The 27,632-nt window shown below is 55.1% G+C and overlaps 1 protein-coding gene across 5 annotated transcripts in view; it reads left to right on the top strand.

Moving 5' to 3' along the window:
* Positions 1-27,632, top strand: part of STIM1 (stromal interaction molecule 1) — a 68,470-nt gene that overhangs the window by 1,559 nt on the left and 39,279 nt on the right. For 3 of the 5 annotated variants that reach the window (XM_082279242.1, XM_082279240.1, XM_082279244.1), the window contains exon 2: positions 24,841-24,974. In XM_082279242.1, the coding sequence (XP_082135368.1) occupies positions 24,841-24,974 (134 nt within the window). The remainder of the gene's footprint in view (positions 1-24,840; positions 24,975-27,632) is intronic. The other 2 variants (XM_082279243.1, XM_082279241.1) reach the window with 1 other exon arrangement.

Here is a 27,632-nt window from a genome sequence, read left to right as displayed (position 1 = left end):
TCGGGCCGGTTCGCATCCAGTCTGCTCCACTGAGGAAACTGGATCTCTGCAGTCCTTGTGAAGCAAGGTTTGTGCCTCCAAGGAATTTCCAGCGGAGTTATTTTTGGAGGCCCTGCAGAAGTGTGGCAGCCTGGGTGATTCAGCTGCTGGCTTTGCTCTCGGCGGCGAGCGGAGGCAGCGCCGGCACCGGGCCGGGAGCAGCCCCAGCCGTGGGCTCCCATCAATTCCCCCCGGCACGGCTGTTCCTGCAGGACGAGTGCTTTGGGTCACTCCGGGCCCTGTTTGGGTTACTGCTGGCTTCCCAAACCTGCAAGGGATTAATAACTGGCTACAGGTTGGGGCCCCAAACGTGCGGGAGCGTGGTCAGGGAGGGATCCCTGTCCCTCTCTGGGGCAGCCAGGCGGGTCGGGAGCGCTCCTGGCCCTCTCCCACCACAGCTCAGGGCGTCCTCCGAGGTCTCTTGGCATTTGGTTTTGAGCTCTTTGAGCTGTTGCTCCCAGTTCACAGCAGGGATGTCCTCAGCCGGCACAGGAGACACTTTTCCTGATGTTTTCCCTGGAAGCAGAAGGTGCCGGCTGTGTTGGCTGCTCGGTGTGAGGCAGAGGTGAGTGTTGGACGCCGTTTTGAAAGTGAAAGTGCTCGTTTTTGACACATTTTCGGAGGTGCAAAGGTGCTTTTTTTTAATTCTTTAATTAGGATGGCAGAATTTTAATGATGAAATGTCATCAACGGGGAAGTTTTTCAGGCGATGCAGGGAGGTGTTTGCAGAGAGCAGAAGCCTGAGCTGCAGCACTTCTCGGGCTGCTGCGATTCCTCTGCACACTCAGGGGATGCATCAGCAGGTTTTATAGAGGATTAGTGAATGATCCCGATTCCTGGGATTTTTTTTTTTTTAAGCAGGAGTTTGAAACGGGTGAGTTCATCCGCAGGAAAATCAGAGTTGGTGACTGAACCCCGGGGAAAAACAAATTTTCTCCTGGCTTTGACTCACTCAGAGGCGAATTGAGGCCTTAATCTTTGATCTCTAATCTTTTCCTGCCGGGTTCAGATTGAAGCTTGGTTCCTCTCGGCAGCACAGGAGCCATTTCACAAGGTGTGGGGGGTTTGGAGCCCAGGCCAGGCAGAAGGGGCCCCTCGCAGCTCCCTGGCTGTGCCCTGAGCCCAGCTTTGGGATCCTGCCGGTGCCGCTGTCACAGGATGTGTGACCGGCCCCACGTTATTGTTTGCACCCGCCCTGGTTATTTTTAGCCCGAATTTGTCAGGCTGCAGCCCGACCCCAGGACCTTTTCACACCCCCTAAAAGGGGCAAACGAGTCTCCTCAGGAACAAACTGGACTTTCAGGGATTTTTCCCCCCCTTCTTTCTGCTCATTTGCTGTAGTCTGGCTGTTGTTCCCATCAGCCAGGTTTTGGTCCTTTTTCTGGTCCTTATCAGAACATCCTCCAGAGCTGTGGCCAATATTTTACACAAGTTTTATGTGAGCCATCAAAAATGTGACCCACTGTTTGGGTCAAAAATCTGAAATTTCATCTTACTTAAAATACTAACCTTGCTCAGTTGGCTCTTCCTCCTTAAATCACATCACCTGGAACCAGTCTATGGGATTCAGGATTATTACTGTTATTTTAATTGTTTGTCCTCTGTACAGCCCAGCACAGGTGGGCACTTTCAGGTGTGTTTGTAGGAGATCCAAGGAAAACTGACCGTGAAGAGGCAGGGATTTGGATGACTGGGGTTCATCCCTGGTTCCCTTCATGGTTCCCCCTTTCACCTACAGATCCAGACCTGCCCCATCTCCCTGCAATAATATGGAAGTGGTGTGAGTCTGCATTGCCCTGAGCCTTGTTTCATTTTATTTGGAATTCCTTCCTGTGGTCTGGCATCCACAGGGATGTGGGGCCGTGTCTCCATATCTGGGGCCTCGTGTGGGTCCCCGTTCTGGCATCCTTGAGGCAAGTCAGGGATCGTCCCTGGCTCTCTTCCCTGCAGCAGTTCAGGGGTGGGCTCTGGATTGTTGGGATTGAGGTGTTTTTGGGTGATGTGGAGCTCGTGTGTCAGGGGGTGGCGAGGGCTGGACTCTGGTGCAGGGCTGGCACAGGTCAGCAGCTCCTCCTTCTCTTCCTTTCTCCTTCTCCTGCCCTGTCTCCTGCTTCCCTGTCGTGGTTCCTTGATCACAAGTCATCTTTCGAGTCATCTTTGCTCTTGTCTAACTGGTTTAAGAAACAAGTTAAAAAAATATCCTGATAGTGTCGTGTCCAAAGCTGGAGGGCTGTGCCCAGGGCTATTTCTGTGTTTGCCTGGAACACCTTGAACCCAGGGAACGTCCCGTGGGACAAAGGTCAGTGTGAGGAAAGGGGGCTGCAGCCACAGGCTTGTAACTGTCACTACCAATTCCAGAGGGAGAGAGCACAAATTTCAGTGTGAGGGGCTGTGCCCAAGCCCTGTCTGTCCTTGCCATCACTGGAAGTTCACTGGGAGTGAATCGTTCACTGCAAAGCCTCTGTCTTGGGAGTTGATGGGTTTGGACTTGAAACTTGCAGTGAAAGCTTTTGGCATCTGAGCAGGACATGGCCTCAGTGGAGCTTTTAGAAGCTCAGTGATGGCTCATCCTGCAGGCTGGGAACAGGGATGGCTCTCCTTGATCTGCCCAGTTAAACCCTTCCGTCGCTGAGGGAGCGAAACGCGAGGTCGGTGCAGCTCCCTGGCACTGCTGAGTTTGCGTCACTGGGAGCCACGTCCGGGCTCTGTCCCTTTCCAGAGCCACTGATTCCAGGGCTGCAGCGAGCAGGGTGCCACGGGAGCTGCCCTGGAGAGGCCTGGGTGCGTGGAGGCAGGCGGTCAGGCAGGAGCTGTGATGGGGATCCAGGTGCTGCAGACGGGTGCGCTCCGTGATCTTGGAGATCTCTTCCAGCATTCTGTGATCCAGCTGCTCTCTGACACTTGGTACCCTCCCAGGGCTGTGGGAGCAGAACCAGGGCAGGGTTTCATCCCAATATTGTTGTGCTGAAAACCTGCAGGCCCTGCCCTGGACCCCAGCCCCCAGGAGGTGCCTGCCTGGTCTGAACACACCTGCCCTGGAGTAACTCCTGCAGCCCGTCCTTCCACGGGCCTGGCAGAGCTCATGGGACACAGCAACCTGCTGTGCTCTCCTTGCTTTGCTAAGGTGCCCTTTAAGGAGGTTTTGCTGTTCAGTTAATTCATTTCAGTAGAAGCTGCACCTGTGAGTAGCAGCTTTGGGTTGGGCAAGGGAGACAAAGGCAGTTGTGAGAATACTTGGAAGACTCTGCCAGGAAATAGTCCATGTTCTTCCCCAGCTCGGTTGGAAGCCCCAGTGGATTGCACAGCCTTGGCTTCCTTCGGGAATGAAACTCATCTTGAGGAATTGCCATTCTGAGAGGTGGAAAAATTGTGTTTTGGCAGCAGACTGGCCTCATGTGGAGGAGGAGGAGGAGCAGCAGGGCCAGCTGGGCAGCACTGGGGCTGCTGGGGAGCTCCTGGCTCCCTCCAGCTCATTCCCTTCCCTGCTTGGCCCAGAAACTTGGAGTAATGCTCAGCTGGATCAGAGAGAGGATCTTAATTTAATTTCTTGTTAGATTTATTTATTTACTGCCTTGGAAAGCGGCTCTCTCCATGTCTCCTGTGCCCCTCGGGTGGTCCTTTCCCAGGGGAGCGGTGCAAGGGGAGCTGCTGGGACTCTGCCTGGCCTGGAGGGAGCTGGATCTCCTGCTCCAGAGTGGCCTTTTGGGGTTGGCCTTGCCCACAGTGGGGCAGGGAGGCACATATCCACGTGGGAAGTCCAGGGCAGCAATCCTTCTCTCCTTTCTGTCCTTTGCTCTCAGGAGGGGATGGAGCAGTAAATGTGTGAGGAAGGAGCCTCCTGACAGCCCTTGCGCTGTGGCTGCAGGGTCTGGGGTGCGTTGGTGGTCCTGGAGCGGAGCCTTATCCCAAAGGGAGCAAGGAGGAAAAGCACTTTGCTTTCCTCTGGCCTGCTCAGTTGGCCTTTGGCTCGTGGCTGCCTGCGTGTGTTGGTGCATCACAGTTCCCTGTGAGAGCTCTCTCCTCCTCTGGGCAGGGGATGGAGGGACGGGTCAGTGTCTGGGGACAGCCCAGGGGGGCTGAGTCACCCTCCAGTGAGGGGTAGTTCATGATTTGCCTGGGCTTTGGGGAGTGAAGGGACCTAAAAGGCCATCCTGGTATAATTCCACAGGGATTTAGCATTGGAGGGGCTGCCCAGGGAGGTTTGGAGTGCCCATCCCTGGAGGTGTCCCAGGAAGGGCTGGAGGTGGCACTCAGTGCTCTGGGCTGGGGACAAGGTGGGCATGGGGCACAGCTGGGCCTGGCTGGGCTGGGAGGGCTTTTCCAGCCTCAGGGATTCTGGGGTTCTGTGGTTTGTTAGTTGGAAATCCCTTTCTATGAGCAGGTGGTTGAAAAGCAGCACTTTTCCCTGAGGTTATCCCTCACCTGCTGCTTGTCCCACTTGGAGGCTGTGCCGATGGAAAAGACGCTGGCAGTGGCTCGTGTCCCTGGTGGTTCCAAGCCCAGGGTCGGTGCCAGGCCTGGGCACCCTTTGGTGCTGGACTGTGCCCAGCCTGGCATTCTGCTCCCCAGAGCCCTAATTGCACAAACTTATTAGTGTTAAGAAAGCTGTTTCCTTCATTAATTAGCTTTCCTTTAAATCCAGAGAGAGAGAGAAAAACTCCTGAGCAGGCAGAGCAAGCGGGAGAGTTGCAGCTCTCACGGGGCAGCTCTGGGGTTCCCACTGGAAAGGCCCTTTGGGACCTGGGGGTTCCTTTTCCCGGTGGTCCAGCTGTGTGGAGCCCTGCTGTGGGTAACTGGAGGGGCAGGAACGTGCTGGAAAGGGGAGATGGGACCTTAACTGCTCTTGGCTGAAGGTCTGGGAATGCCCCCTGCCCCCAGCTGGAGAAGGAGATTCCATCACCCCTCCTTGTGTCAGTCAAGTGCTACTGGGGAGAAATCCTTCCCTGGGAGGGTGGGCAGGCCCTGGCACAGGGTGCCCAGAGCAGCCCCTGGATCCCTGGCAGTGCCCAAGGCCAGGCTGGACACTGGGGCTCGGAGCAGCCTGGCACAGTGGGAGGTGTCCCTGCCATGGCAGGGGTGGCACTGGATGGGCTTTGAGATCCCTCCAAGCCCAAACCAGTGTGGGGTGCTGTGAATAATGGGGGGTTTTGGCCTCTTTTCTGCGTTCTGCTGTTAGCAGGTGCAGCCCTGGACCCTGCTGCTTCCCCCTGCCGCCCTCCAGACTCTGTTTGCTGCTGGAATCTGGGGATGTTTCCCACAGAGGCAGTGCTGTCGTGCTGAGTCGTCTGCTCTGCTCCCATGGCTGATCCAAGCTGGGCTCTCTGGAACACTTTAATTTTCCCTCACCTTCGTTTCCTCAGCCCCTGCAGCCGTGCCTGATTAATTTTCTGGCACCTCCAGAGCTCCGGTTCAGCTTTAGGAGCTGGTGCTGGTGGGGATGAAGGACTCTTTAATTAAAGCCATTGCTCTGCCACTCCTGCAGCACATGGGGGCCTTGAGGAGCTCCTGCCTCATGCTGTGCCTGTGCCAGGGCCTGCCCACCCTCCCAGGGAACAATTCCTTCCCAATATCCCATCCAGCCCTGCCCTCTGGCAGTGGGAAGCCATTCCCTGTGTCCTGTCCCTCCAGCCCTTGTGAAATCCCCTCTCCAGCTCTCCTGGAGCCCCTTTAGGCCCTTTAAGGGCTCTGAGGTCTCTGCAATAATCCTAATAATACAACTAATGGTAAGGAGTGATGGCACAGGAGTTTTTCCTAGCAGTCCTGGCCGAAGTCCCTGGCCCTGCAATTGATGGAAAACCTTCAGAGGAGCATAAGGAAGTCATTAGGGAGCCACACGTGGTTCTGCCCCTGGATTGTCCCTGCCTGCTTGTTTTCCCTCCATGAAATAGTACCGGGGTGCTTGTTTGTTTGGATTATGGACCTATTTTTAAGTAACCTATTTTTTCCACTTTGGAAAATGCATTAACCCACTGTGTGTCACAGACATCTGTGGAGTCTGACTTTGGGAACCACCAAGTGCTCCTTGGAAGTCTCTCACCAGCCTGAGTGGTTGCCTCTGGCTGGTGTAGATATCTATATCTATGTATCTATCTATCTACCTTATATCTATGTATCTATCTATCTATCTATCTATCTATCTATCTATCTATCTATCTCTACACCTTGCTGAGGTTTGCTGTAAGAAACATTTGCAGGACCCACAGAGGCAAATACAGCCCTTCCCTGGAAGTGCACTTTATCCCACTGAGGAGCTCTGCATGCTCTCAGTTCCACCATCCCTTCACCTCCTCTGGGATTTGGGAACTGCTGATCCCAGCGGCTCTCAGAAAGTGGAAGCAGCAGCAATGCAGTTGGAAACGGGGATGTTTGGTAACACACACACACGTTTTGCAGGGCAAGACACTATTTTTATAGCCAAGCGTTTGTTTTTCCCTGAAGGACAGAGTTTTAAGGTCAGTTTAATTCTTCTCTGCAGGTTTGGAGCTCTGGTGCCGTAAATTCGGCTGTTCTGGGAGGATAAAAACACAATAAACAGGAGAACTTGAGGAATGTTCCTCTCCGAGTTACAAAGGAACAGCTTGCTGGTTGGAACAGCCTGCCCCTTCCCAGGCAAGGGAGACTTTGGATTGCAGGGAAGGGAGGAATAATTCAGGATTAAAGCTGCTAAGCAATGCTTGTGTTTAGATCTGTAAGAGTGCCAGGACATAATTAATGGGTGAGTAAGCCAAAGGGAAAAAAAGTTATTTTTTAACTAGATAGAGATGGATGGAGGATAGAAACTAATTTTTTGGGGGGATAGAAATAATTCTGGAAGTATTCTGCTCCAAGCAGCTGCTGTTGTTAAGGGTGCCCGGGTGGGTTTGTTCCGGCTGCTTGGCCCTTGGAAGGCAAAAATCCAGGTTTGGCATCTTGTGCTGGCCTGGAGGCCTCGTGCTTGTCACAGAGCAGCTCCAGGACTGCATGTGAGGTGAGGAGACCTGCAGGCCAGGCAGGCTGTGAAGGGTTATTCCCTCTTAATCCCATGTGTGATGGCTTCTCCCACCTGATGGGGCTGCACTCAGGGGTTGCTGCTGAGGGAAGTGATCCCATCTCCAGCGGGGCAGATCCTCCTGGAGCCTCCCAGCCTCCTCCTCTGGCTGGCATTCCTGGAGCTGGATCCGAGTCGGGCCCCTCAGCAGTGGCAGTGCTTGTGGGAGGTGAAAGGAAAGCAACCAGGGATGGAGTGTTGGTGGGGCAAGGGCTGATGAAGGGTCTGAGCATCTCGGAGCGGTTCCATGTTCCCGGGGTTTCACGGTGGGTCTGGCCTGCAAACCACAGAATCAGGAGGAGGTTTTGTTTGCTTGTCAAACCTGTGGAAAGCATCAGGAAGGAAGTTCTTGTCCATGCCGTGCTCTTGTCTGTGGGATATGTGGATCCAGGTGACTCTGCCTGGAGGTTCAGGTCAGTTTGTCCCCAGCCGGGACTGGGGCACAAACCCAGCACAGCCGGTGATGCTCCCAGGGGATCTGGGGGGTTGCACTGTGCCAGGCTCTGCCAGGGCAGCCCCATCTCTGCTCTGTTCTCATGCCCAGTGTCTCAGACTTTTTAGCTTCCCAGCTCCCTCCCGGGGCCCAGGCTGGCTCTGGCTGTGGGTGTCCCGAGAGGTGTGAGTGGGACACCCTGCTGCAGTGCTGGCAAGATGAGGAGGTTCCTCAGCTTCCCTCAGGGATGGCAGATGGAGGTGGCACTCCTGCAGCCTGGCCTGCTGAGGGGACAGTCAGTTAATTAAGCTGTGTCCTGGAGGGCCTCTGGATGAAAGAGGACACGCTCCAAAACTCTGAAACCGGGAAGTGTGGAAACTAACTTGGAGATGCTGGTGGTTTTGTGGGAGTGGTGATGGCAGCACACCTGGCAGAGGGGGCTGTCCTCATCCCATCTCATCCCAAGGCTGTTCTCATCTCACCGTGGGGGCTGTCCCTGTCCCACCCCAAGCACTGTCCTCCTGGCCTCTGCTCCTGCTGCTCTCAGAGGTTTCTCGTGGACCACGCTGTTTCCTGGAGATTTGCACTCTGCGTTTTGGAGATAAACAGGTTTTCCTGTTCCTCATTTCATTTGCCGTATAATTAACACAAAAAAAAGGGTGGAAAGGGATACGGGGGGCACTTGGTGCTGTTCTCCCACACTGCAGGATGATTCCTAGAGAAGTTTTCCTGACAGCACTTGGTGTGACAAGTGGAGTTGCTGGTTATTTTTTCTCCCATCTTTTATTTTTCCTCTTGGGAAAGGAGAAAAAATATTTCATGCTCCAAAGGGTGAGGCTCAGCCCTTGGAGTTTGTCGTGTCAGAGCCCATAACTGCAATGTCTGGCATTCCTGTGCCATCCTGCGAGATGGATATCTTCAGAGGTGTTGGATGGAGCAGTGCTCTCCCTGCCACCCCTCCCTTCCTGCAGGCTGGCCTGGGGGGATGCTCCTTCGGCAGTGACTCCTTGAGCTCAGGGCAGGACAGAGCTCTGGGCAGGACAAGGCTCAGGTCGCTGCTGGCCAGAGCCTCCTGCTTTGGAGAACTTGTCCAGCTGGTTTGTTTTTCATCCCTGGGCTATTTTCAGCTGCTCAGCCTAACAAGGTGAAATGGCTGAGATGCTTTCCCGCTCCCTGGGACTCTGCTGGGAGTAGGTATCCTGCTGTCCCACCTTATCCCAGCTGGGATCTGTGCAGTACCTTTGGCTCTTTGCTGTGTTGGCACCACTCAGGGTTTTGGAAGAGCAATTTGGGCTCTGCACAGGCACCCTGAGCACAGGGAGCCCCAAATCCCAGTATTGTGATGGCCCTGGTGCCCTCCCAAGGGGCTGAGACTGGGAACGTGGGGAGGATCCAGGACACAGCCGAGCTCTACATGGGAAAAGCAGCAGGAAAGGCAGGGATCAGCACAGCCCTGCTGTGCCCGCAGGGGTGTGGGATGTGCTGCTCTTGGATCCTGCCAGGAGCATTGGAACTGGGATGGAGGTTGCCTGAGATGTGGGAAAAGGGGGACATTTCACCCCACCTCATCCTTATTCCCACTGAAAATGGGTTCATTCTCATGATCCCTTCGGTTTTGGGGGAAACTCCAGCTACTGTTCACTCAGGGAACAGGAATTGCTAAACCACACCCAAGTCTTGCTCCGTGGTTCAAACTCAGGTGGCTTCTCCAGCGTCTGCCAAACACCCGCGGTGGGAATGTCACATCCAGCTCCTCGGGGTTCCTCACGGCTCTGGGATGTTTAACCTCGCGGTGCTGTGGGATGTGGGAGCACCAGGCTTCCTGTTCCCAAGGCAGGATTAAAGTGCAGAGATGTCACTGCTGTGCTGGAAGTCACCTGGCAGAGCAGGGACTTGGGACCCTCTCAAGGGCAGCATGGTGGCCCAGCCTGTGGCACATCCAGCATTCCCAGGAGGGCTGGGGGTTCGCTGAGACCTGCCCTGGCTCTGGGAGTTAATTGAGCACCTTGGTGTGCGTCCCCTCTTCCCCTGGGCCAGAGTCCTCCCATCCCTCCGGAGATGTGCCCAGACGGAGCAGCAGGCAGGGGTTGGGAATCAGCATTTCCCAGGCTAAGCTCTGCTGCTCACTCTGGGCTCCCAGCGGGGCTGGGACACGTGGATCTGCCTGGAATCTGCCACTGGTGGGATCAGGCACCTCGGACCTGCCGTGTGTGTGCCAGGGAGGGAAGAGAACAGGAGTTCAGTGTTTGATCCTTTAGAGTCAAGAGGGGGGATCTGTGATACTTCAACTCATCCCAGCCCTGTGTGCTGTAGTCCACAGATCCCAAGCATGGGCAGCAGGAAAGGGATTGGGATTCTGCCCCTCTGCCCTGCTTGGGTGAGACCCCTCCTGCAGAGCTGCCCCAGGCCTGGTCCAACATCAGAAGGACATGGAGCTGCTGGAGCGAGGTTGGACTTGATGATCTAGGAGGGCTTTGCAATCGAAATGATTCTGCGGCTGAATTCCTCTGAAATGACCCAATCCTTAAGGAAAGTCACTTGTGCCTGCTCACGGCAGACCAGGTTGGTTGCACCTGCACTGCTGGGGTTTCTCAGACATTGCACCAGGACACAACTGTCCTAAAGAAACAAGGGAATTTGTGTTGGAAAGAAGGAGGAAAAAGGTTTTATTGTTCAGCAGAGTCTTTGTGTGAGTGTTGGTAGAAATACTCGTGAAGGCTTTGGTGCACAAGGTGAGAAAGGGCTGAGTTTAGTGGAGAGGATCATGGAATTATTTAGGTTGGAAAAGCCCTTGCAGAGTTCAGCTAACCCATGTCCCCAAGTGCCACATCCACAGGGCTGTTAAATCTGTCCAGGGATGTGTTTCAATCCCTGCCCTGGCAGCCTGTGCTGCTTGTAAGTGGTTTGGACAAGAATTTTCAGGGAAGCTGCAGGGAAGTTGCCTTTTTTTGCAGCAGAGGAGGGAAGAAAGCTCGTGGCTCCTTTTCCCCTTCATGCTGCTGCTGGAAGGAATAATATTTTCTGCCTGGAGGGTATAGAGTGGTTTTTTTCCTGATTAATGAGGTATTAAAAAAGATCCAGAGGAGTTCGGGCTCGTCTTCCTGAGTCACCTGTGTGTTTGTGTTAGGATTTGGCAGGCAGCTTCCCTGGTAGCCAGAGTTATCCCTTTGGTAAACACAGTCCTTAAACGTGGCTGTGGCTGGTGCTGAACACTGAGTCAGCACAGAAATAACCCAGAATTTCACACACTGACAGGATTTCTACAGCCCAGCGTACTCAAGTGTTGCTCCTCAGATCCCAGGGCTGCTGCTCCTCCCGTCTTGGAAGAGCTGCAAGGAATTAGCTCTGAATAATGAGTTTAAAGGAGTCAGATTTGGATGAATGCAGAGCTCTTTGTAGGTTTGGTTTGCTGGTGCCTCCTTGGCCCTGGGAAAGGACAGGGGTTAGGAGGGATTTATCAGTGGCCTAACGATGGCTAAGCTTAGTCCTGTGTGTTCTGGCTGGGGGGGAAATGCTGCAGAGGTGAGTGACACTTCTGCTCTTGGGAAAGAAGTATCACCAGTACAGCCAGTGGCTGTATCCTGTGCTGGTGCTGGTCAGGAGAGCTGATAGAGAGAAACTCAACTTCCTTTTATGGGTTTTGGGGATTTTTTTCAGATCAGCTGATCTGCTGATCAGCTGATGTTGCCTGAAAATATAAGACTGAAAAAGTAACATTCATTTTTCCCCACAAATGCTTTTTTCCCTCCAAGTGAAGTTGCCAAAACTCTTGCAAATAGAGCTTCCAGTGAGGTGATCTGGGGAGTGGGATTGGCTGGGATGGGCTCTGCTCTCCTCCAGCAGGAACAGCAGCTCCAGCCCCAGAGTCCCCTTGCCCTGGGCTGACCCAACAGCAGAGTTGCTCCAGACTGGGGCTCTCAGGACAGGAAGGACCTGGAGCTGCTGGAGAGAGCCCAGAGAGGCCACAGAGCTGCAGCCAGGCTGGGAGAGCTGGGGGTGTTCAGCTGGAGAAGGGAAGGATCCAGGGAGAGCTCAGAGCCCCTTGCAGGGCCTAAAGGGGCTCCAGGAGAGCTGCAGAGGGACTGGGGCCAAGGCATGGAGGGCCAGGAGCCAGGGAATGGCTTCCCAGTGCCAGAGGGCAGGGCTGGATGGGAGATTGAGCAGGAATTGTTCCCTGGGAGGGTGGGCAGGCCCTGGCACAGGGTGCCCAGAGCAGCTGGGGCTGCCCCTGGATCCCTGGCAGTGCCCAAGGCCAGGCTGGACATTGGGGCTTGGAGCAGCCTGGGACAGTGGGAGGTGTCCCTGCCATGGCAGGGGTGGCACTGGGTGGATTTCTGTGCCTCTTTCAAGAAGAGACCAGGTGCAGAATTTTTTAGAATTTAACTTTTAAGCTGTTCGTGTCACTAATAACATTCTGTTAAGTCTCTTTTTCTTGTGCAGTAATGACAATATTTTACTTTTAATTTGCACATGGAAAGCTGCTGTTTTCTCAAGTTTGGTGTTTGATGTCGTGCAGAAAGTCTTGGTCCCTCCCACTTGTTTGAGGATAAGAATCTCTTTTAATAAGTCAAGGCTGCTTTCTCTGATTTGCAGCACATCTCCGAGGCAGCCTCAGCTCTCTGGAAGCTGTGCTGGTCTCTAATTAATCTCCAGTAAATGAAGGGCTCTGTGTTCATGGCAGCCACGGACGCTGCGCTTGGTTCCCGGCCTGGTCCCAGACTCTCCCAGGCTGCTGTTTGATCCAACTTGGGCTTTCTGTCCTGCAGTCTGTGTGTTCCACACTCAGACTGCTTTGCTGAGGGGCTTGCAAGTTCCAAGAGAGCTCCTTGAGAGAGAGCTGTTACTCCAAGGGCACTGTTCCCACAGGGAATATTCCCAGTGCAGCATGTCCAGCCCTCTGGATGGGATGGGAACAAGGAGTGGGATCCCGTTCCCTGAGCCCCCCTCCATGGCCCTGAGCCCCCTCTGAGCACTCACAGCTCTTCCATTTGTGCTTTGTGATCCCAGGCTCTGCCAGGAGTGTGAGGGGAGAGCCATTGTAATCCCAAACCAGGCCTGAAGCTGTGCTGGGAATGGCTCCGTGAGCAGCAGCTGCTCGGGGCTCAGCCGTGCACACAGCTCCCACCTTCTGCCTCCGTGTGCCTGCAGGATTTATGGAGTGCTGAGGAAGGTGCCTGAGGAATTTATTTGTTTGCTCTGCTCCAAGCACTGGCTGTGCCGTGGATTCGTGCCGGGGCCACCGGCTTCGGGACTGCGGCTCGGGCCCCTCACAGCAGCCTCTGCCATCCCCTTCCCGAGTGATTTATCCTCTCATTGAACCTCTGTGGGGCATTTTCTTACCGACTTACTGGCTGTGGGAAGGATCTGTTTGTTCAGCTCCAGTGGTGACGGGGTCAGGCCCAACCCTGCTCACCTGGCTCCGTGCCCAGGGTGCTCCAAATGGCTCCTCGGCGCTTGGGAATAACGGGGGGACACGGATCACGGAGCTCTGTGGGGCAGGCAGCAGGGAGGGTGGGGTCTGGGCATGCAGTGAGCCGTGGGGCAGGTGGAAATAGCACCTGGAACCCCCATCCCACAGCCCTGGGGCCTCAGGGGGCACTTGGGACAGTAAAAGGTGCATGTGCAGGTACAAGGGACAGAGGGCAGGGATAGATTAGGAGTTCTTGGGAAGAAGTTCTTCCCTGGGAGGGTGGGCAGGCCCTGGCACAGGGTGCCCAGAGCAGCTGGGGCTGCCCCTGGATCCCTGGCAGTGTCCAAGGCCAGGCTGGACATTGGGGCTTGGAGCAGCCTGGGACAGTGGGAGGTGTCCCTGCCATGGCAGGGGTGGCACTGGATGGACCTTAATGTCCTTCCCAACCCAAACCAGTCTGGAATTCCATGGTTGGGCTGTCATAGTCTGACTGCCAGCCACAGGGGGTTTGGAAAATTGCCCCTTTCCTGCCTCAGCTTCCCTAAAACTGACTCCTCTCCACACAGGGCTCGGGACAAGGGCATGTTCCAAACCCTGCAGCGCCTCTCCAGCTGCCGGGGGGAAGCCACAGCTAAATCATGGCTTAGGAATGATGGGGAAAAGGTGAGCTGCCCTTCTGGAAGGGAACCCCAAATCTGCTCAAATTGAGGCTTTTCTGCACATTCTACACTCTATGTTCCCAGGTGACTCTGGGCAGGCTCAGGGAGGGTTAAGCTGGGTTTAGCACAGGCAGTGGAGCAGCAGCTGTGGTGGCACTGGAGCTGGGCTCAGGAAGGGTTTGAGGGTTTCCTTCCTTGGGTTTTTGCTTACACAACATCAGTTTAAAGTGCTGAACTGCAGCAGGGATTGCATCACGCCAGAGCTCTTCCCTGAGTGCTGAGGGTGAAGAGTATGTTGTCCAAGGAGTTCCCAGCTTGTCTTTTAAAGCCTCTTTATTACTGCAAAGAGCCTGGAGGATTTTGGAAAGTCTGTGTTCAGGGAAGGAGCATCTGAGTTTTGGGATCACTCTGAAATCCCTACTGTTCCTAAAGCACAAGTGGCCGTGTGTCTCCTGGTCCTCAGGGAAGCCAGCTGTGGGAGCTGCCTCTCAATGTGGATTTTTCAGGCCAAGGGTGAGGTTTCAGGAGCTGCTGAGCTGATGGAATCACATTTGTCATCACTGGAAAGCATTCCCTCCTTCCCTCTTCCCTTCCTTCTCTCCTTCCCCCTTGACAAGACAAGAGGGAACGGCCTCAGGCTGGGCCAGGGCAGGCTCAGGGTGGACAGCAGCAGGAATTTCCCCATGGAAAGGGAGCTCAGGCCTTGGCAGGGGCTGCCCAGGGAGGTTTGGAGTGCCCATGCCTGGAGGTGTCCCAGGAAGGGCTGGAGGTGGCACTCAGTGCTCTGGGCTGGGGACAAGGTGGGCATGGGGCACAGCTGGGCCTGGCTGGGCTGGGAGGGCTTTTCCAGCCTCAGGGATCCTGGGATTCCCTTCTGGTTTTGGCAGCTCCTTCTCCCACCCCTCAGGTTTCATGGCCTAGAGCTGACACCTCGTGTATTGTGTCACCTTCTGCTGCCCCAGCACTGCTGGGACCCTGCTGGGATGAGGAGCCTCAGGGCTGCAGTGCTGCTCTTGGTCTGTATCTGTTCTAGCAAGTTCCTCTTTCCTGGTCACCCTCAGGAAACAGCCACTTGAGGAGAGGTGTTTCTTATCTGAGGGGTGAATCTCCCCGCTCTCTCCTCCAAAAGCAGCATTTCCATCTTCCAGTGTAGCAAACCATAAAATTCCCAATTTAACCGTGGTTCCACAGTGACTCATTTCAAGTCTTTCTTTTTCAATTGTTTTTTTAGTAACAACCTTTTCAGTGAGGCGGCACCAGCTCAGCTCCAGGCAGGCAGGCAGGGCTCGTTCGCTGCCAGCACGGTGCTGCTCAGAGGGGGGGGCTTCTCATTTTTCCACTGGATTAAAGAACAGCAGCTCTCACTTTGGGGTGAAAGGATTAGAATTCAGGAACACCTGCCTTGTGCCAGCACCTTTGGGATCATTGCTGTTTGCCCGTCCTATCCACAGATGTTTTTTTCTACCTGAGGGAGTGGCTGGAGCTGGGCCAGGGCAGGCTCAGGCTGAGAGCAGGGAAAGGTTCTTCCCCCAGAGGCTGCTGGGCACTGCCCAGGCTCCCCAGGGAATGGGCACGGCCCCGAGGCTGCCAGAGCTCCAGGAGCGTTTGGACAGCGCTGCCAGGGATGCCCAGGCTGGGATTGCTGGGGGGTCTGGGCAGGGCCAGGGGTGGGACTGGGTGATCCCTGTGGGTGCCTTCCAGCTCAGGATATTTTGTGATTCTCTCATTCTCCTGGCCCTGATGTAACCCAAAGTGCTCATGTTTGGTTGGCAGGGAAGGAAAAATATTTTAAAACTGCTGTTTTCCTAATGTGGATGATCTTTGCCTGCTACTACAGGGATTTATTTTCATTTGTGCCACTGGTGCTGCCCCTGAATTGCTGCTTGTCACGCTCTGTACTCTGTGGTGTCCCCTGGCATGGACTGGTCGTGGGGAAAGGAAGTACCTGGGGCTCGGTGTCCTCTTTTATAGTGACACTCAGTGGAAAAAAGTGGGGTTTTCTGGGAAGAGCCTTTTTCCTCCTCATGGACAAGTGGAGGTTGGGATTCTCCCTCGGGAGCAGTGGGACCACTCTCCTGCAGCCTGTCCTGCTGAGAGATGTCGCTTCCCTCCTCATTTACCTCTAATTCCTTGTCCTGCCATGTCAGGAGCTTGTCACAGGTGGGAGCTGGTAGCATTCCATTGCTGAGGGCACTGCCCAGGCAGTGCCTGGCACATCCAGGATCCCGTTCTTGTTCCGGGATTCCCGACTGTTGCCGTTTTGTGCCTGGAACCGAGCAGGTCTCTGAGCACCAAGAATAACAAAACTTGGCTTTTCTGCAGACTCGTGTTCCTTATTCACAAGCTCCTTCCTCCTCCTGCTTCTTTCCTTCCCTTTCTTCCCATGCCTTTGGCTTTCTCCTCCACCGTGTGCCAGGATCCACATCTGCCTCGGGTCCCCCTTTGCTGCTGTCCTGATCCTTGTGGGAAGGGAATTTTACAGGAGAGTGGCTTTGCTTGAGTTTGGGGAAGTAAAGGATAACGGGATCGCTGGGAAGTGTTTTTATTCCCAAAGAAGTCAAGCTGATGGTCACAGGCTGTTGTTGAGGTTGGGTAATTGAGGTTAGAGTTAGGGATTTCCTGTGGGATCAGCTGTAGGAATCTGGGAACAGGCAGCACCTCTCCTTGGCAGGGCCTTGCCCTCTTGGAGTCCTGTTCTTCAGTGGAAGGGAAAGACTTTGGTGGGAAAGCCACGAGCTGGCTGCAGCAGGGCCCTATCCCGCAGCGTGGGTGGTTTGGGAGCAGCTCATTCCTTCTGGCTGTAGGAAAGGCAGATTGTGCAGCATGTGCCATGTTCAAGGCAGCGGCTGTTGTCACCCTGTTTCCTGCTCTCCAGGGTTCCTGTGAACATGGAAATCATCAGTTCTTGGTGAGACACGAGGGATAAATAAGGCTAAAACTGGGAGAAGCTGTCCTTGTATGGCAGTGTGGGAATGGTGCCTCTTCCCTTGGGTTAATTATGCAGCAGCGTGTCTGGGAAGGGACCATGGGAGTCCTCAGAGCCTGAGCTGCTGGGGAGGAGCAGGAAGAGGCCAGGAAATGCAGGGAAGAGCCCTCCTGGATGTCCACATTGCTTGTGTGGCACTGGGCTCCATCAGCCATCCTGTGAGGCTGTGAAGGTGAGACAGAACTGGGCTGTGAGCCTGGATTTTGGATCAGCTCTGAGCTCTCCATCCCAGGCCTCCAGCTTGGAATGGACATGGAGCTGCTGGAGAGAGTCCAGAGGAGGCTGCAAAGATGCTCTGAGAGCTGGAGCCAGGCTGGGAGAGCTGGGGGTGCTCACCTGGAGAAGAGAGGGCTCCAGGGAGAGCTCCGAGCCCCTTGCAGGGCCTGAAGGGGCTCCAGGAGAGCTGCAGAGGGACTGGGGACAAGGCATGGAGGGCCAGGAGCCAGGGAATGGCTTCCCAGTGCCAGAGGCCAGGTTAGATGGGGCTTGGAGCTTCCTGGGACAGTGGAAGGTGTCCCTGACCATGGCAGGGGGTGGGACTGGATGGGCTTTGAGGTCCCTCCCAGTATGAGCCTTTCAGCCATTCTATGATTTCTCAATAAATTCTGACAGCAAGAGGGGAATTCTGTATTTCTGTCACCTTGTCAGAGCTACCAAAATTTTTGCTTCTGTATCTCAAGCTCTTCCTGCTCTGGGTGTTTTTTGCCGTGGGTATCACACACCCCGTGCCCAGAGCTGGCGCTGGGAATCCCTGGCTTTGGGCGGGCGGTGCCACAGCAATGGATCTCCTGGCTCAGGGGTGGCGGGATGGAACTGCAGGAATGTTGTGGGTTTGTCTTTGACTTCTTCTAAGCTTTCTCTGGTGCCTTCAATTTTTCAGGCAGGGATGACTCACTCGTCCATTCTGTGGTTTCCTGACTTTGGCAGTTTCTCTTTCACTCAGTGATTATGAGCTTGGATCCCGGTGTGTGGCAGCCGGCGCTCGGTGCCGTGGGCTGGGGCTGCCTGGAGCGGTGACTCACGGCTGGGACGGGGGCTCAGAGGCACTTGGATTTCTTCCCACCCCTCACTGGGAATCTTTCAGAGTACATAGAACAGAAGCTGTGGCTGCCCCTGGATCCCTGGCAGTGCCCAAGGCCAGGCTGGACATTGGGGCTTGGAGCAGCCTGGGACAGTGTGAAGTGTCCCTCCCCATGGCAGGGGTGAGACTCGATGATCTTTGAAGTTCTTCCCAACCCAAACCATTTTGGGATTGTGTGAAAATCACTGGAAAGCTGGTGTGGGCCATGGGATAATCGTGTCTCTTAGCAGGGCAGGAATGTTGATCCTGGGTCCCTGGGAACTGGAGCAGGTGCCTCAGGATTGTCCAGTCCCGTGGATTCCTCTGGTGCACAGCTCTGTCTGTGCCCCCCCCTGCCCCCAGCACTGCCAGGGTTCTGCAGAGCATTCCCAACTCACAGAATCACAGAATCCTGCAGTGGTTTGAGTTGGGAGGAACCACAAAGCTCCTCTGGTGCCATCACCTGCCATGGGCAGGGACACCTTCCACTGTCCCAGGTGGCTCCAGATCCCATCCTTGGACACTTCCAGGGATGGGGCAGCCACAGCTTCTCTGGGCCAGGGCCTCCCCCCCCTCACAGGGAAGAACTTCCCCCCAGTCTCCAATCTAACTCTCTCCTCTCTTAGTTTAAAACCATTCCCCTGTGTCCTGTCACTGTCTGTCCCTCTGAGGAGTCCCTCTCCCATCAGTTTTGGATGGCCCTGGCTGTGGCTGCAGTTTGAGTGATTCAGTTTTGTTCTGCACAGCAGGGCAGGAATGTGTCAGCAGCAGTCAGATTACTTGGTTTATGGTTATGAAGTAACCCAATCTCCAGTTATTTCAGCTCCTTAGAACTTCCCTGCCCACGGGATATTTTGGCTTCTGCTGCTTCTCCAGAGAGGCCCTGACGTATTTTGGAGCTGCTTGTGGGCAGAGCCGCTGTGCCTGACAGGGTGGTACCAAAACAGCCTCTACTATCTTATTTGTTCAGCCCAGGAGAAATACCCACAGTCCTTGGGCCTGAGGAAAGCAAACAAAGATCCCTCCGGAAGGAAATGGGTGAAGTTGGCACTTGGAGGCCAGAGCACCCAAGCCAGGGTGCCCAGATCTGCTCTGGGGAGGTTTGGGAGCCACGGGGAAGGTGGAGTCATTCCCAAAACCTCTGCTGGAGATGGGGTGGTTGTTCACAGATAAAGTGGATCGTGTTCTGGGACAGCATGGGCGGGAGGAGGGGTGGGCACTGCCAGGACAGGCAGATCCTGGGATGGGTTGGGATGGCATGGGATGGTGGCATGTGCTTCCCACTCCAACAGAAAACAGCCTTGTTTTTTGGGAGTTGTGTCTGATTTGGGGGGGGTGTGTTGTTTCAGTGGGGTGAAAGGAGTGAAGCACTTGAAGAACAGGAGGGTGACAAAGTTCCAGTGGAGGGGACTGGGTGGAAGCCGGGGATCAAAGGGCTGTGCTGCTGCGGGGAAGGGGGGAGGGTGCTGGGAAGCAATGGGCTGGCATTAAATCAGTAGATTGGTGCGTGGAGAGGATGAAAAAGGCTGATTGCACTCGGTGATGAGAGAATGGATGGTAGTAAGTAAATGCTGAGCATGTGCCAAGGAGAGGAGCCCATTTGGGGAAGGAATTTTAGGGTTCTAATTGAGTGTAAGTTCATGACTGTACAATAACCTCACTTTGCTGCTTAATTCCTTCCTGTGGCTCTGTTCAGCTGCGGTGGTGCCGGAGGCTCCCCAGATCACACAGGGCTTCCTCCTGCATCTGTGTGACCCTGTGTGGCTTTGTCATGCTGATCCTGAGACATCAGGGGACTTCCAGAACAAAGGAGACAGATTTGGCCCCGGGAACTGGGTACAGCCTGTTTCCCTGGGCACTGTTATTAAATGGTTTGTGAACGTTTAGGGTTGGACCTTCCAGCAGAGACACCCGAGGGCGTTGGTACTTCTTTAAAACTCTCTCAGAGATCAAACAGTCCAACCTCTGCTTGGATTTACATTTTTTCCAGACTGTTTAATCTGAGTTGGGTACAAGGGTTTGGTTTTTTGTGTCGTGCAAGGTGCTCCCTTAGAGGAAAAAAGCCTCTTTGAACTCCTGCTAAAACTTCCGTAGTCACTGAAGGTTGGAGCAACCTGGGACTGGCTGGGGTGGCACTGGATGGGCTTTAAGGTCCCTCCCAACCCAAACCAATGTGGGATTCCGTGAAGTGAAAAAATGGAGTGCAGTGAATTCCTGTTGAACTGCTCCAGACCCCACTGTCCCGGGGGCGATGGGAACACAGGAGCAAGAGCACAGGAGTAGTTCCTTGTTGAGCAGATGCTTGAATGCTCTCCTTTGTCTGCAGTGAGCAAACTCCCTTCAGCTGCCAGGTTCTATATCTCAAAACTGCTGGGAGAATCACTGTGGGACTTCCCAGGCTCTAAGGGGGATGGGGACATGGATGAGATCCATGTTGGTCTGGAATCCCAGGTTGATTTGCGTTGGGAGGGACCTTAAAGCCCATCCAGTGCCACCCCTGCCATGGCAGGGACACCTCCCACTGTGCCAGGCTGCTCCAAGCCCCAATGTCCAGCCTGGCCTTGGGCACTGCCAGGGATCCAGGGGCAGCCCCAGCTGCTCTGGGCACCCTGTGCCAGGGCCTGCCCACCCTCTCAGGGAACAATTCCTGCCCAAGATCCCATCCAGCCCTGCCCTCTGGGTTGCTGCCTTCCAGGGCAAGACTTGGTGCCCTGACTCTGCACCTCCCAGGGAAGGAGTTTGCCAGAGAAAGTAGGTCAAAAGGAATAGGAAAATGAGCATGTGCTAAAATCCCAATTCTGTTCAATAAATCCATTTTTTTAAAAAAACCCCCAAGGATTTATATGTGAATTTTACATGTGCGTGTGGCCAAGTGTGGTGTGTTAGACCTGGAGTCTGACAGTTCTCTCTGTAGTAAACAATTTCCAGCTGTACGGTGTCAGCTTGAAGTATAAAAACACTCTGAGTACTTTCCTGACAGTGGGAATGCCTGGATACTCTCGTAGCTCCATCAGGCTCTGCTGTTTGGGAATTAGAGCTGGAAGCCCAGGATTATTACTGTGCCCTTTTAGCCTTGTTCTCTGTGCTGCTGCTCTGCAGCTTTGCAAGATGTCAGGGTTCCCAGGGTTCCCCTTGCTATTCCTTACCCCTCCAGAGGGAATGGAAATCTCTGGATACATCCCTCCCAGTGTAATGCTTTCATTAAAATTCCTGAAGTTGTCCTTGGCATTTTTTAATTGAAACCCGGAGTTCCAGGGGAGGAACCCTGAGCACGGAAGTTCATCCGAGCCCTTGTTTACACGGGTGAAATATGTAAACAGTCCTTTTTCCCCAAATTTAGGGCTTTTTTCCTTGGCTGCCCTCCCGGTGTTTATAAAAGCCAGTTATGTAAATGACAACTGTAATAATTAAGCTGCTGTTTAGTGCTGTCCCCACAGCGGCTGCTGCTGCTGCTGCTGCTGCAGTTAACGAGCTTGGGGCGTTATTGAAGATAATGGGACCTCGCAGAAGGAAATTAGGGGAAATTAAACAAACAAAATTCTCGTCAGAGGGAATCTCCCATGAGAAAGGAAAGGTCTGGAATGAAATGGTGTTACAGGGCAGCTCTGGAGTTCATCCTCTCCAGCCCTGCCCAGGCAGAGCTGCCCAGAGCTGCTGGTCCAGGGCCGTGTCCCGTTGAGTTCTGGGTGTCTCCATGGCTGGAGCCTCTGCAGCTTCTCTGGGCAGCTTGTGCCAGCCGGGACCACCATAAGACACACCTTTGTCAGCTGCTGTAAAACCACCCCAAACTGCCTTCCATGCTGGATGGAAATGGCTTCAAATTGCACTGGGGAGGTTCAGGTTGGATACTGGGGAGAATTCCTTAATGGAAAATGTTGTCCAGCCCTGGCACAGCTGCCCAGGGCAGTGGGAGTGTCACCTCCTTGGATGGATTTCGCAGCCCTGTGGATGTGGCACCTGGGGACGTGGGCACAGGGGAACAGTTGGACTCCGTGGTGTCCAAGGGCTTTTCCAGCCTCGATGATTCCATGAAATTCCAGCTCTACTTTAGCACTTAGGCCTCAGTGTCCCTTGAAGATCTGGGTAGTGGCACCTTTGAGGCTGCTCCTTGCAAAGTGCCTTTGGTGGGGACAACGAGCCCCGAGGGAAGGGTGGATGTGGGGTCGGCAGGAGGGATGTGGGGCTGGCAGGAGGGACAGGAGGGATGTGGAGCCGGCAGGAGGGACAGGAGGGCCGGCAGGAGGGATGTGGGGTTGGCAGGAGGGACAGGGGGCCGGCAGGAGGGATGGGGGGCCGGCAGGAGGGATGTGAGGCTGGTGAGAGGGATGTGGGGCTGGAAAGAGGGATGTGGGGCCAGCAGGAGGGATGTGGGGCCGGCAGGAGGGATGGGGGGCCAGCAGGAGGGATGTGGGGCCGGCAGGAGGGATGTGGGGCCGGCAGGAGGGATGGGGGGCCAGCAGGAGGGACAGGGGGCCGGCAGGAGGGATGGGGGGCCAGCAGGAGGGACAGGGGGCCGGCAGGAGGGATGTGGGGCCGGCAGGAGGGATGGGGGGCCAGCAGGAGGGATGGGGGGCCGGCAGGAGGGACAGGAGGGTGGCAGGAGGGATGTGGGGCTGGCAGGAGGAACGGGGGGCCGGCAGGAGGGATGGGGGGCCGGCAGGAGGGATGGGGGGCCGGCAGGAGGAACAGGGGGCCGGCAGGAGGGATGTGGGGCCGGCAGGAGGGATGTGGGGCTGGCAGGAGGGATGTGGGGCTGGCAGGAGGAACAGGGGGCCGGCAGGAGGGATGGGGGGCCGGCAGGAGGGATGTGGGGCTGGCAGGAGGAACAGGGGGCCGGCAGGAGGGATGGGGGGCCGGCCGGTGTTGATGTGCCCAGGTTAATGGCCCATCAAGGACACCCCTTGGGAGGGACAAGGGACTCTTTGTTCTGCAAGGCCGGGCAGATGCAGCCATTGAGTTGATAGTGGGGCGATAAAGACCAGGCCTGGAGGCACCAAACAGCGAGACAAAAGGTTGCCGATGACCCAGAGAGGCGGGCTGGCAGTGAAGATGATGGTGGTGTTCCTAAGGGCGCCTGGAGTCCCAGCCCTGGAGAGGACCAGGCAGCAAGTGTCTCTTGGGGAAAAGCTGTAGGAGCAAAAATCAGGGCTGGGCCTGCTGGAGAGGGAGGTTTACTTAAACAAAGCCAATTTCACACTAATTTTGAGGCGTTTTTTGCTGAAGGTGTGCTGGAATAGCCTGATAGCAGTATTCCAGGCCCGGTTGGACAGGGCTTGGAGCAGCCTGGGATAGTGGAAGGTGTGGATGAGCTTTAAGGTCCCTTCCCACCCAAGGATGATTTTGTGCTATGATCTTTAGGCTTAATCTTGTGTCAGTCTTAGGCAAAGTGGCTGGTGCTGGTCTTTGTTCCTTCATTTGGGTATTACTGCAGCTGCAGCCTGTGGAGATAACAGGGAGGGGAATAGCCCATCCTGGCTGCTGCAATTTTGGGACCATTCTGTTACCAGTTCAGAGTCATCTGCTGATTAAATCACTTGTGCCCCATATTCAGGCTCTTTCTAGTCTTGATGAAAGCACCAAATTCCTCCCTGGTTTTGGTTTGATTGCTTTTGATGGTGTAGTTGGTTATCAGCACCTGGCAGCTCTTAGGCCTTGTTTTATTGCTCTTGCTGCTGCTCTCAGTCAATCTTCACTGCTGGCATTTTTGCTGGAAATGCCCAAGGGCTGTCCTTGGGGTGGCAGGAAATCTGGGCAGGATCCCCTCAATCCTTGACTCCCCCAGTCCTTCATCCCTTCCATACTTCATCCCTTCAGGTCTCTTGCCCGTTGAACCCCTTGGACAGACGTGAGCCAGGGCTCAGGAGTTGCATGGTCAGGAGGGTGTTAATCTGAATAAACCCTTTCTTATAATAACACGACCTTCCCTTCCTAGAATCCAAACTTTGCTACAGCGTTGCCACGCTCTTCCCTGTAACAACAAGCACAGGCTCGGAACAAGATAACCGTGGAATATTTTGGGAGATATCTTTTAGCCTGGCTTCATTTTTCCTTCTGGAGTCAGGTCCAAGGGCAGCATAAACACAGAGACCAACTTGTGTCCCTGCTCACTGCCTCGGAGATAACAGGAGGAGCCAGCACAGCAAGGCTCAGCCCAAAGTTCTGAGCTCTTCTTGCAGTGACTGCGGAGAAAACTCTTGCAGGGTAGGAGAGGAACCCAAATCTCTCCACATCAACCTCAGGGCCTCCAGTGTTCTTCTGAGGTCCATGTGATTCCCGGCGTGCCTTATTGCTGCTAGCATCCTTCAGCAGCTGGCCAGGAGTGGCCTGGGGGAGAGGAGAGCCCTGGGAAAGGTTCCCAGTTCACTCACTGGTTTTGACCACCAGTTCACAGGGCTGCTGGACTCCCCTGGCCACATGGACAGCTGTGAATTAGCATGGAATAAACTTCCGAGGTTTGGGAAGCAGCAGGACACCAGCCCTGCCTCTGCAGGAGGCTTCATCATTGTCCAGTGGGAAGCCATTCCCTTGTCCCAGTCCCTCTCCAGCTCTCCTGGAGATTCTTGAGGCACTGCAAGGGGCTCTGAGGTCTCTCTTCTCTTCTCCAGGTGAACACCCCCTGCTCTCCCAGCATGTGCAGCACCTTGCACTTGGCCCTGGTGAACTCCATGGCCTTGGCATGGTCCTGGCTCTCCAACCCAGCCAGGTCCCTCAGGATTCCCCATCCCTAGGTCACCACCTGGCAGTGCCCTGGGAGGGCTGGATCGGCCCCCGTGGGTGCTTGCATGGACTCGGGCACGCAGCAAAACTTAAAGTGTTAGCCTTGGAAAGTAGAAAACAATGTGAAAAGCAGCCAGAAAAGCCCGTTCCCTAATCAGGAAGGAGGGAAGGGTTTTTAATTGCCGTGTTTTACAAACACACAGCTCATCCTCCGCACACATCCCGGCTGCAGCAGTGCCAACACCAACAACCTCCAAGGGAGACGTGGAGCTGGGGGCGTGGGCAGGAGCCAGCCCCTGCTGGGGGAGCTGTCCCGGGTGGGAAGGCAGCGGGATTGGGGCGAGAGGAGCAGCCCTGCCCTGCCCTGCCCTGCCCTGCCCCTGCGGGCCGTGGGCTGTGCTGCTGCCCCAGCCCGCCGTGGCTCCCGCAGCGGCCCCGTTCCCTGGGAAGTGCCCGTGGTGTCTGTGCTCTGTCCCACTCACTGCCTGACTGCTGCTCTTTGCTCCCAGCAGAGTTCTGCCGCATTGACAAGGCCCTGTGCCACGACGAGGATGAGCAGCTCAGCTTCGAGGCCGTGCGCAACATCCACAAACAGATGGACGATGACGCCAACGGCAACGTGGACGTGGAGGAGAGCGACGAGGTCAGTCTGGGGCCGGGCTGGGCCCAGTGCCCTGGCCAGGCCAGTGCTGGAGGCAGCTCTCATGGTCAGCCTGGTGTGGCCAGGGCCTGGAGTTGGGCTTGGTACCTCCTCCTCATCACAGAGGCCACATGTCACCTCGAGATGATCCAAGTGGTCTCAACACTGTCATCAGTGCTGGCTGGGGCTTTTCCTCACTGCTGGGGGTTTGTAGCCACTTTATTGTTGCCCACAGAAGCTGTGGCTGCCCCATCCCTGGAAGTGTTCAAGGCCAGGCTAGACATTGGTGCTTGGAGCAGCCTGGGATAGTGGAAGGTGTCGCTGCCCATGGCAGGGGTGGAATGAAACAAGCTTAAATGTCCCTCCCAACCCAAACCATTCCATGATTTTATGTTTACTACATTCTTCCAGCACCCAGCTAAAACAGTTCCAGTCTGTGTGTGCTCACTGCGAAAAAAGGAGCAGCTTTTTGTTGTGTCAGCCTTGGACATTTTAGCTGATAGGGGATTGAAGAGAAAGGAAGTTGTTGTTCTTTGTTTACATGAGCACCGATGGAAATAAGAGTCTGCTGGAAAAGGGAAAGCTCTTTGTAGTGTTGCCTCAGTTGTGGTGGGTGCTCGTTGGAGGTGAGGAATTCTGTCTTCCAGGGAGAGCTGGCAGCCAAACAGGAAAATCAAAGTGTTGGAGGCTGAAAGGAAGCACGTAGGTGCAGGGATCTGCTGGCACTCACAGGTAATTCTGCAGTCCCAGGTCACAGAATCCCAGACTGGTTTGAGCTGGAAGGACCTTAAAGCCCATCCAGTGCCACCCCTGCCATGGCAGGGACACCTCCCACTGTCCCAGGCTGCTCCAAGCCCCAATGTCCAGCCTGGCCTTGGGCACTGCCAGGGATCCAGGGGCAGCCACAGCTGCTCTGGGCAACTCCAGCCATCACAATGTTTCTCTGGAGCGGTGACAGTCCCCAGGGACATGGCACAGGCCCCTGGTGCCAGGAGCTGCTGGTTTTGGGTGGCTGTTCCCAGCTTGGAGGGCTGTTCCCTCTGCCTCAATCCCACTTGACTGAGTAATGAAAACAGTTGAAAAGCTTCCAGTTGCATTTCCTCCACCACATGAGGTGTTTTCCCTGGAGGCAGTTCCCTGCACTGAGTGGCTGGAGCTGCAACTCAGCCTCTCCCAGGGACTGGGGCAGCCTCGGGCAGCCCAGTTCAGCCCATGTGTGCTGCTCCTTGGCATTACATTCGAATAAGCCTCGTGTCCTTAGGGTTGGGCAGAACTGGCAGTTTTATGTCTCTGAGCAAGTCTTGCCCTCACTCCCACCGGAGTTGTTGGGAGCTCCTGGTACACAACACTACTGGGAATGTGTGCTCAGAGCCTTGGCACAGAGACACAGCCAGGGTGGGAGGGATTCAATGGGGTTTCCTAAGAGGCTCCAGAATCGCTGCCTTGGTGCTGTTACAGCTGCTCCTCAAGCCCCTCCGAGCTGGATCTGAGCAGTGCTGAGCCCTTGCAGGGCTGCTCCTGCTCCTGCTCCCAGCTCCTCTCCTCAGCTTTTAGGAGGGCAGCAGGGCTGGGAAAAAGGGGCTGGAGCACCAGGAGAGGCTGAGGGGGCTCAGGCTGGAGCAAAGGAGGCTCAGGGGGGACCTTGTGGCTCTGCACAAGTCCCTGACAGGAGGGGGCAGCCGGGGGGGTCGGGCTGTGCTGCCAGGGAACAGGGACAGGAGGAGAGGGAACGGCCTCAGGCTGGGCCAGGGGAGGCTCAGGGTGGATATTGGGAAAATTTCCCCATGGAAAGGACTGTCCAGCCTGAGCGGGGCAGACAGGCAGAACCCAGTCCTTTCCTGCTGCCTGCACTGGGGGATCAGCCTAGGATCCATTGGGATTTCGGGTCCCAGCACTTGTGGCTGGGCTTGTGGAGCTTCTCCCCACCAATCCCAAGCTCCTTCTCCCCAGAGCTGCTCCCAATCCATCCTTCCCAGCCTCTGTTTGTGCTGGGATTGCCCAGAGCCAGAGGCACCTGCACTTGGGGTGTTGCATTTACAGCTGGACTCAGTGATTTTGGAGGTCTTTTCCACCCTCAGTGGTTCCTGTCCCTGGGATTCCGTACATGCAGTTGCTGCTTTACCTCTGCTCAGCTTTTACTGAAGTTGCATTAAGTTCACCTTTCAATAAGCTCTGGAGCCACTGAATGAGGCATTCCAGGAATTTCCCTCTCTGAGCTGGCTCCTGCTGGGTTCTCCCTGTCAAGGTTATCACTCTCCCCCCACATGGACCCTGCAGTCAGGTTTAACTCCGGGCCACGGTGGGACAGCTGCTGGGGGATTATTGGGAAGAATGCAGGAGGCTCAAATTTAAACCTTTTACGGGGTTCATGGAATCCCGGGATGGTTTGTGTTGGGAGGGACATTAAAGCCCATCCAGTGCCACCCCATGCCATGGCAGGGACACCTCCCACTGTGCCAGGCTGCTTCAAGCCCCAATGTCCAGCCTGGCCTTGAACACTTCCAGGGACGGGCATTTTTCTGGTTGGTTGAGAACTTCGTATTTTCATTTACTGTTTTGGCCCCTGCCCTTTGGGGGTAAGTCATGGGAATATTTTGTTTGAAATGAAACCCCTGCCTGGGCAGAAGGGGACAGACAGACAATGGTATTTTTAAAATAAAT

The sequence above is a fragment of the Coloeus monedula genome, assembly GCF_965178545.1.
Source record: "Coloeus monedula genome assembly, chromosome: 3".
NCBI classification, from domain to species: Eukaryota; Metazoa; Chordata; class Aves; order Passeriformes; family Corvidae; genus Coloeus; species Coloeus monedula.
This window is presented reverse-complemented; position numbering and strand designations above follow the sequence as displayed.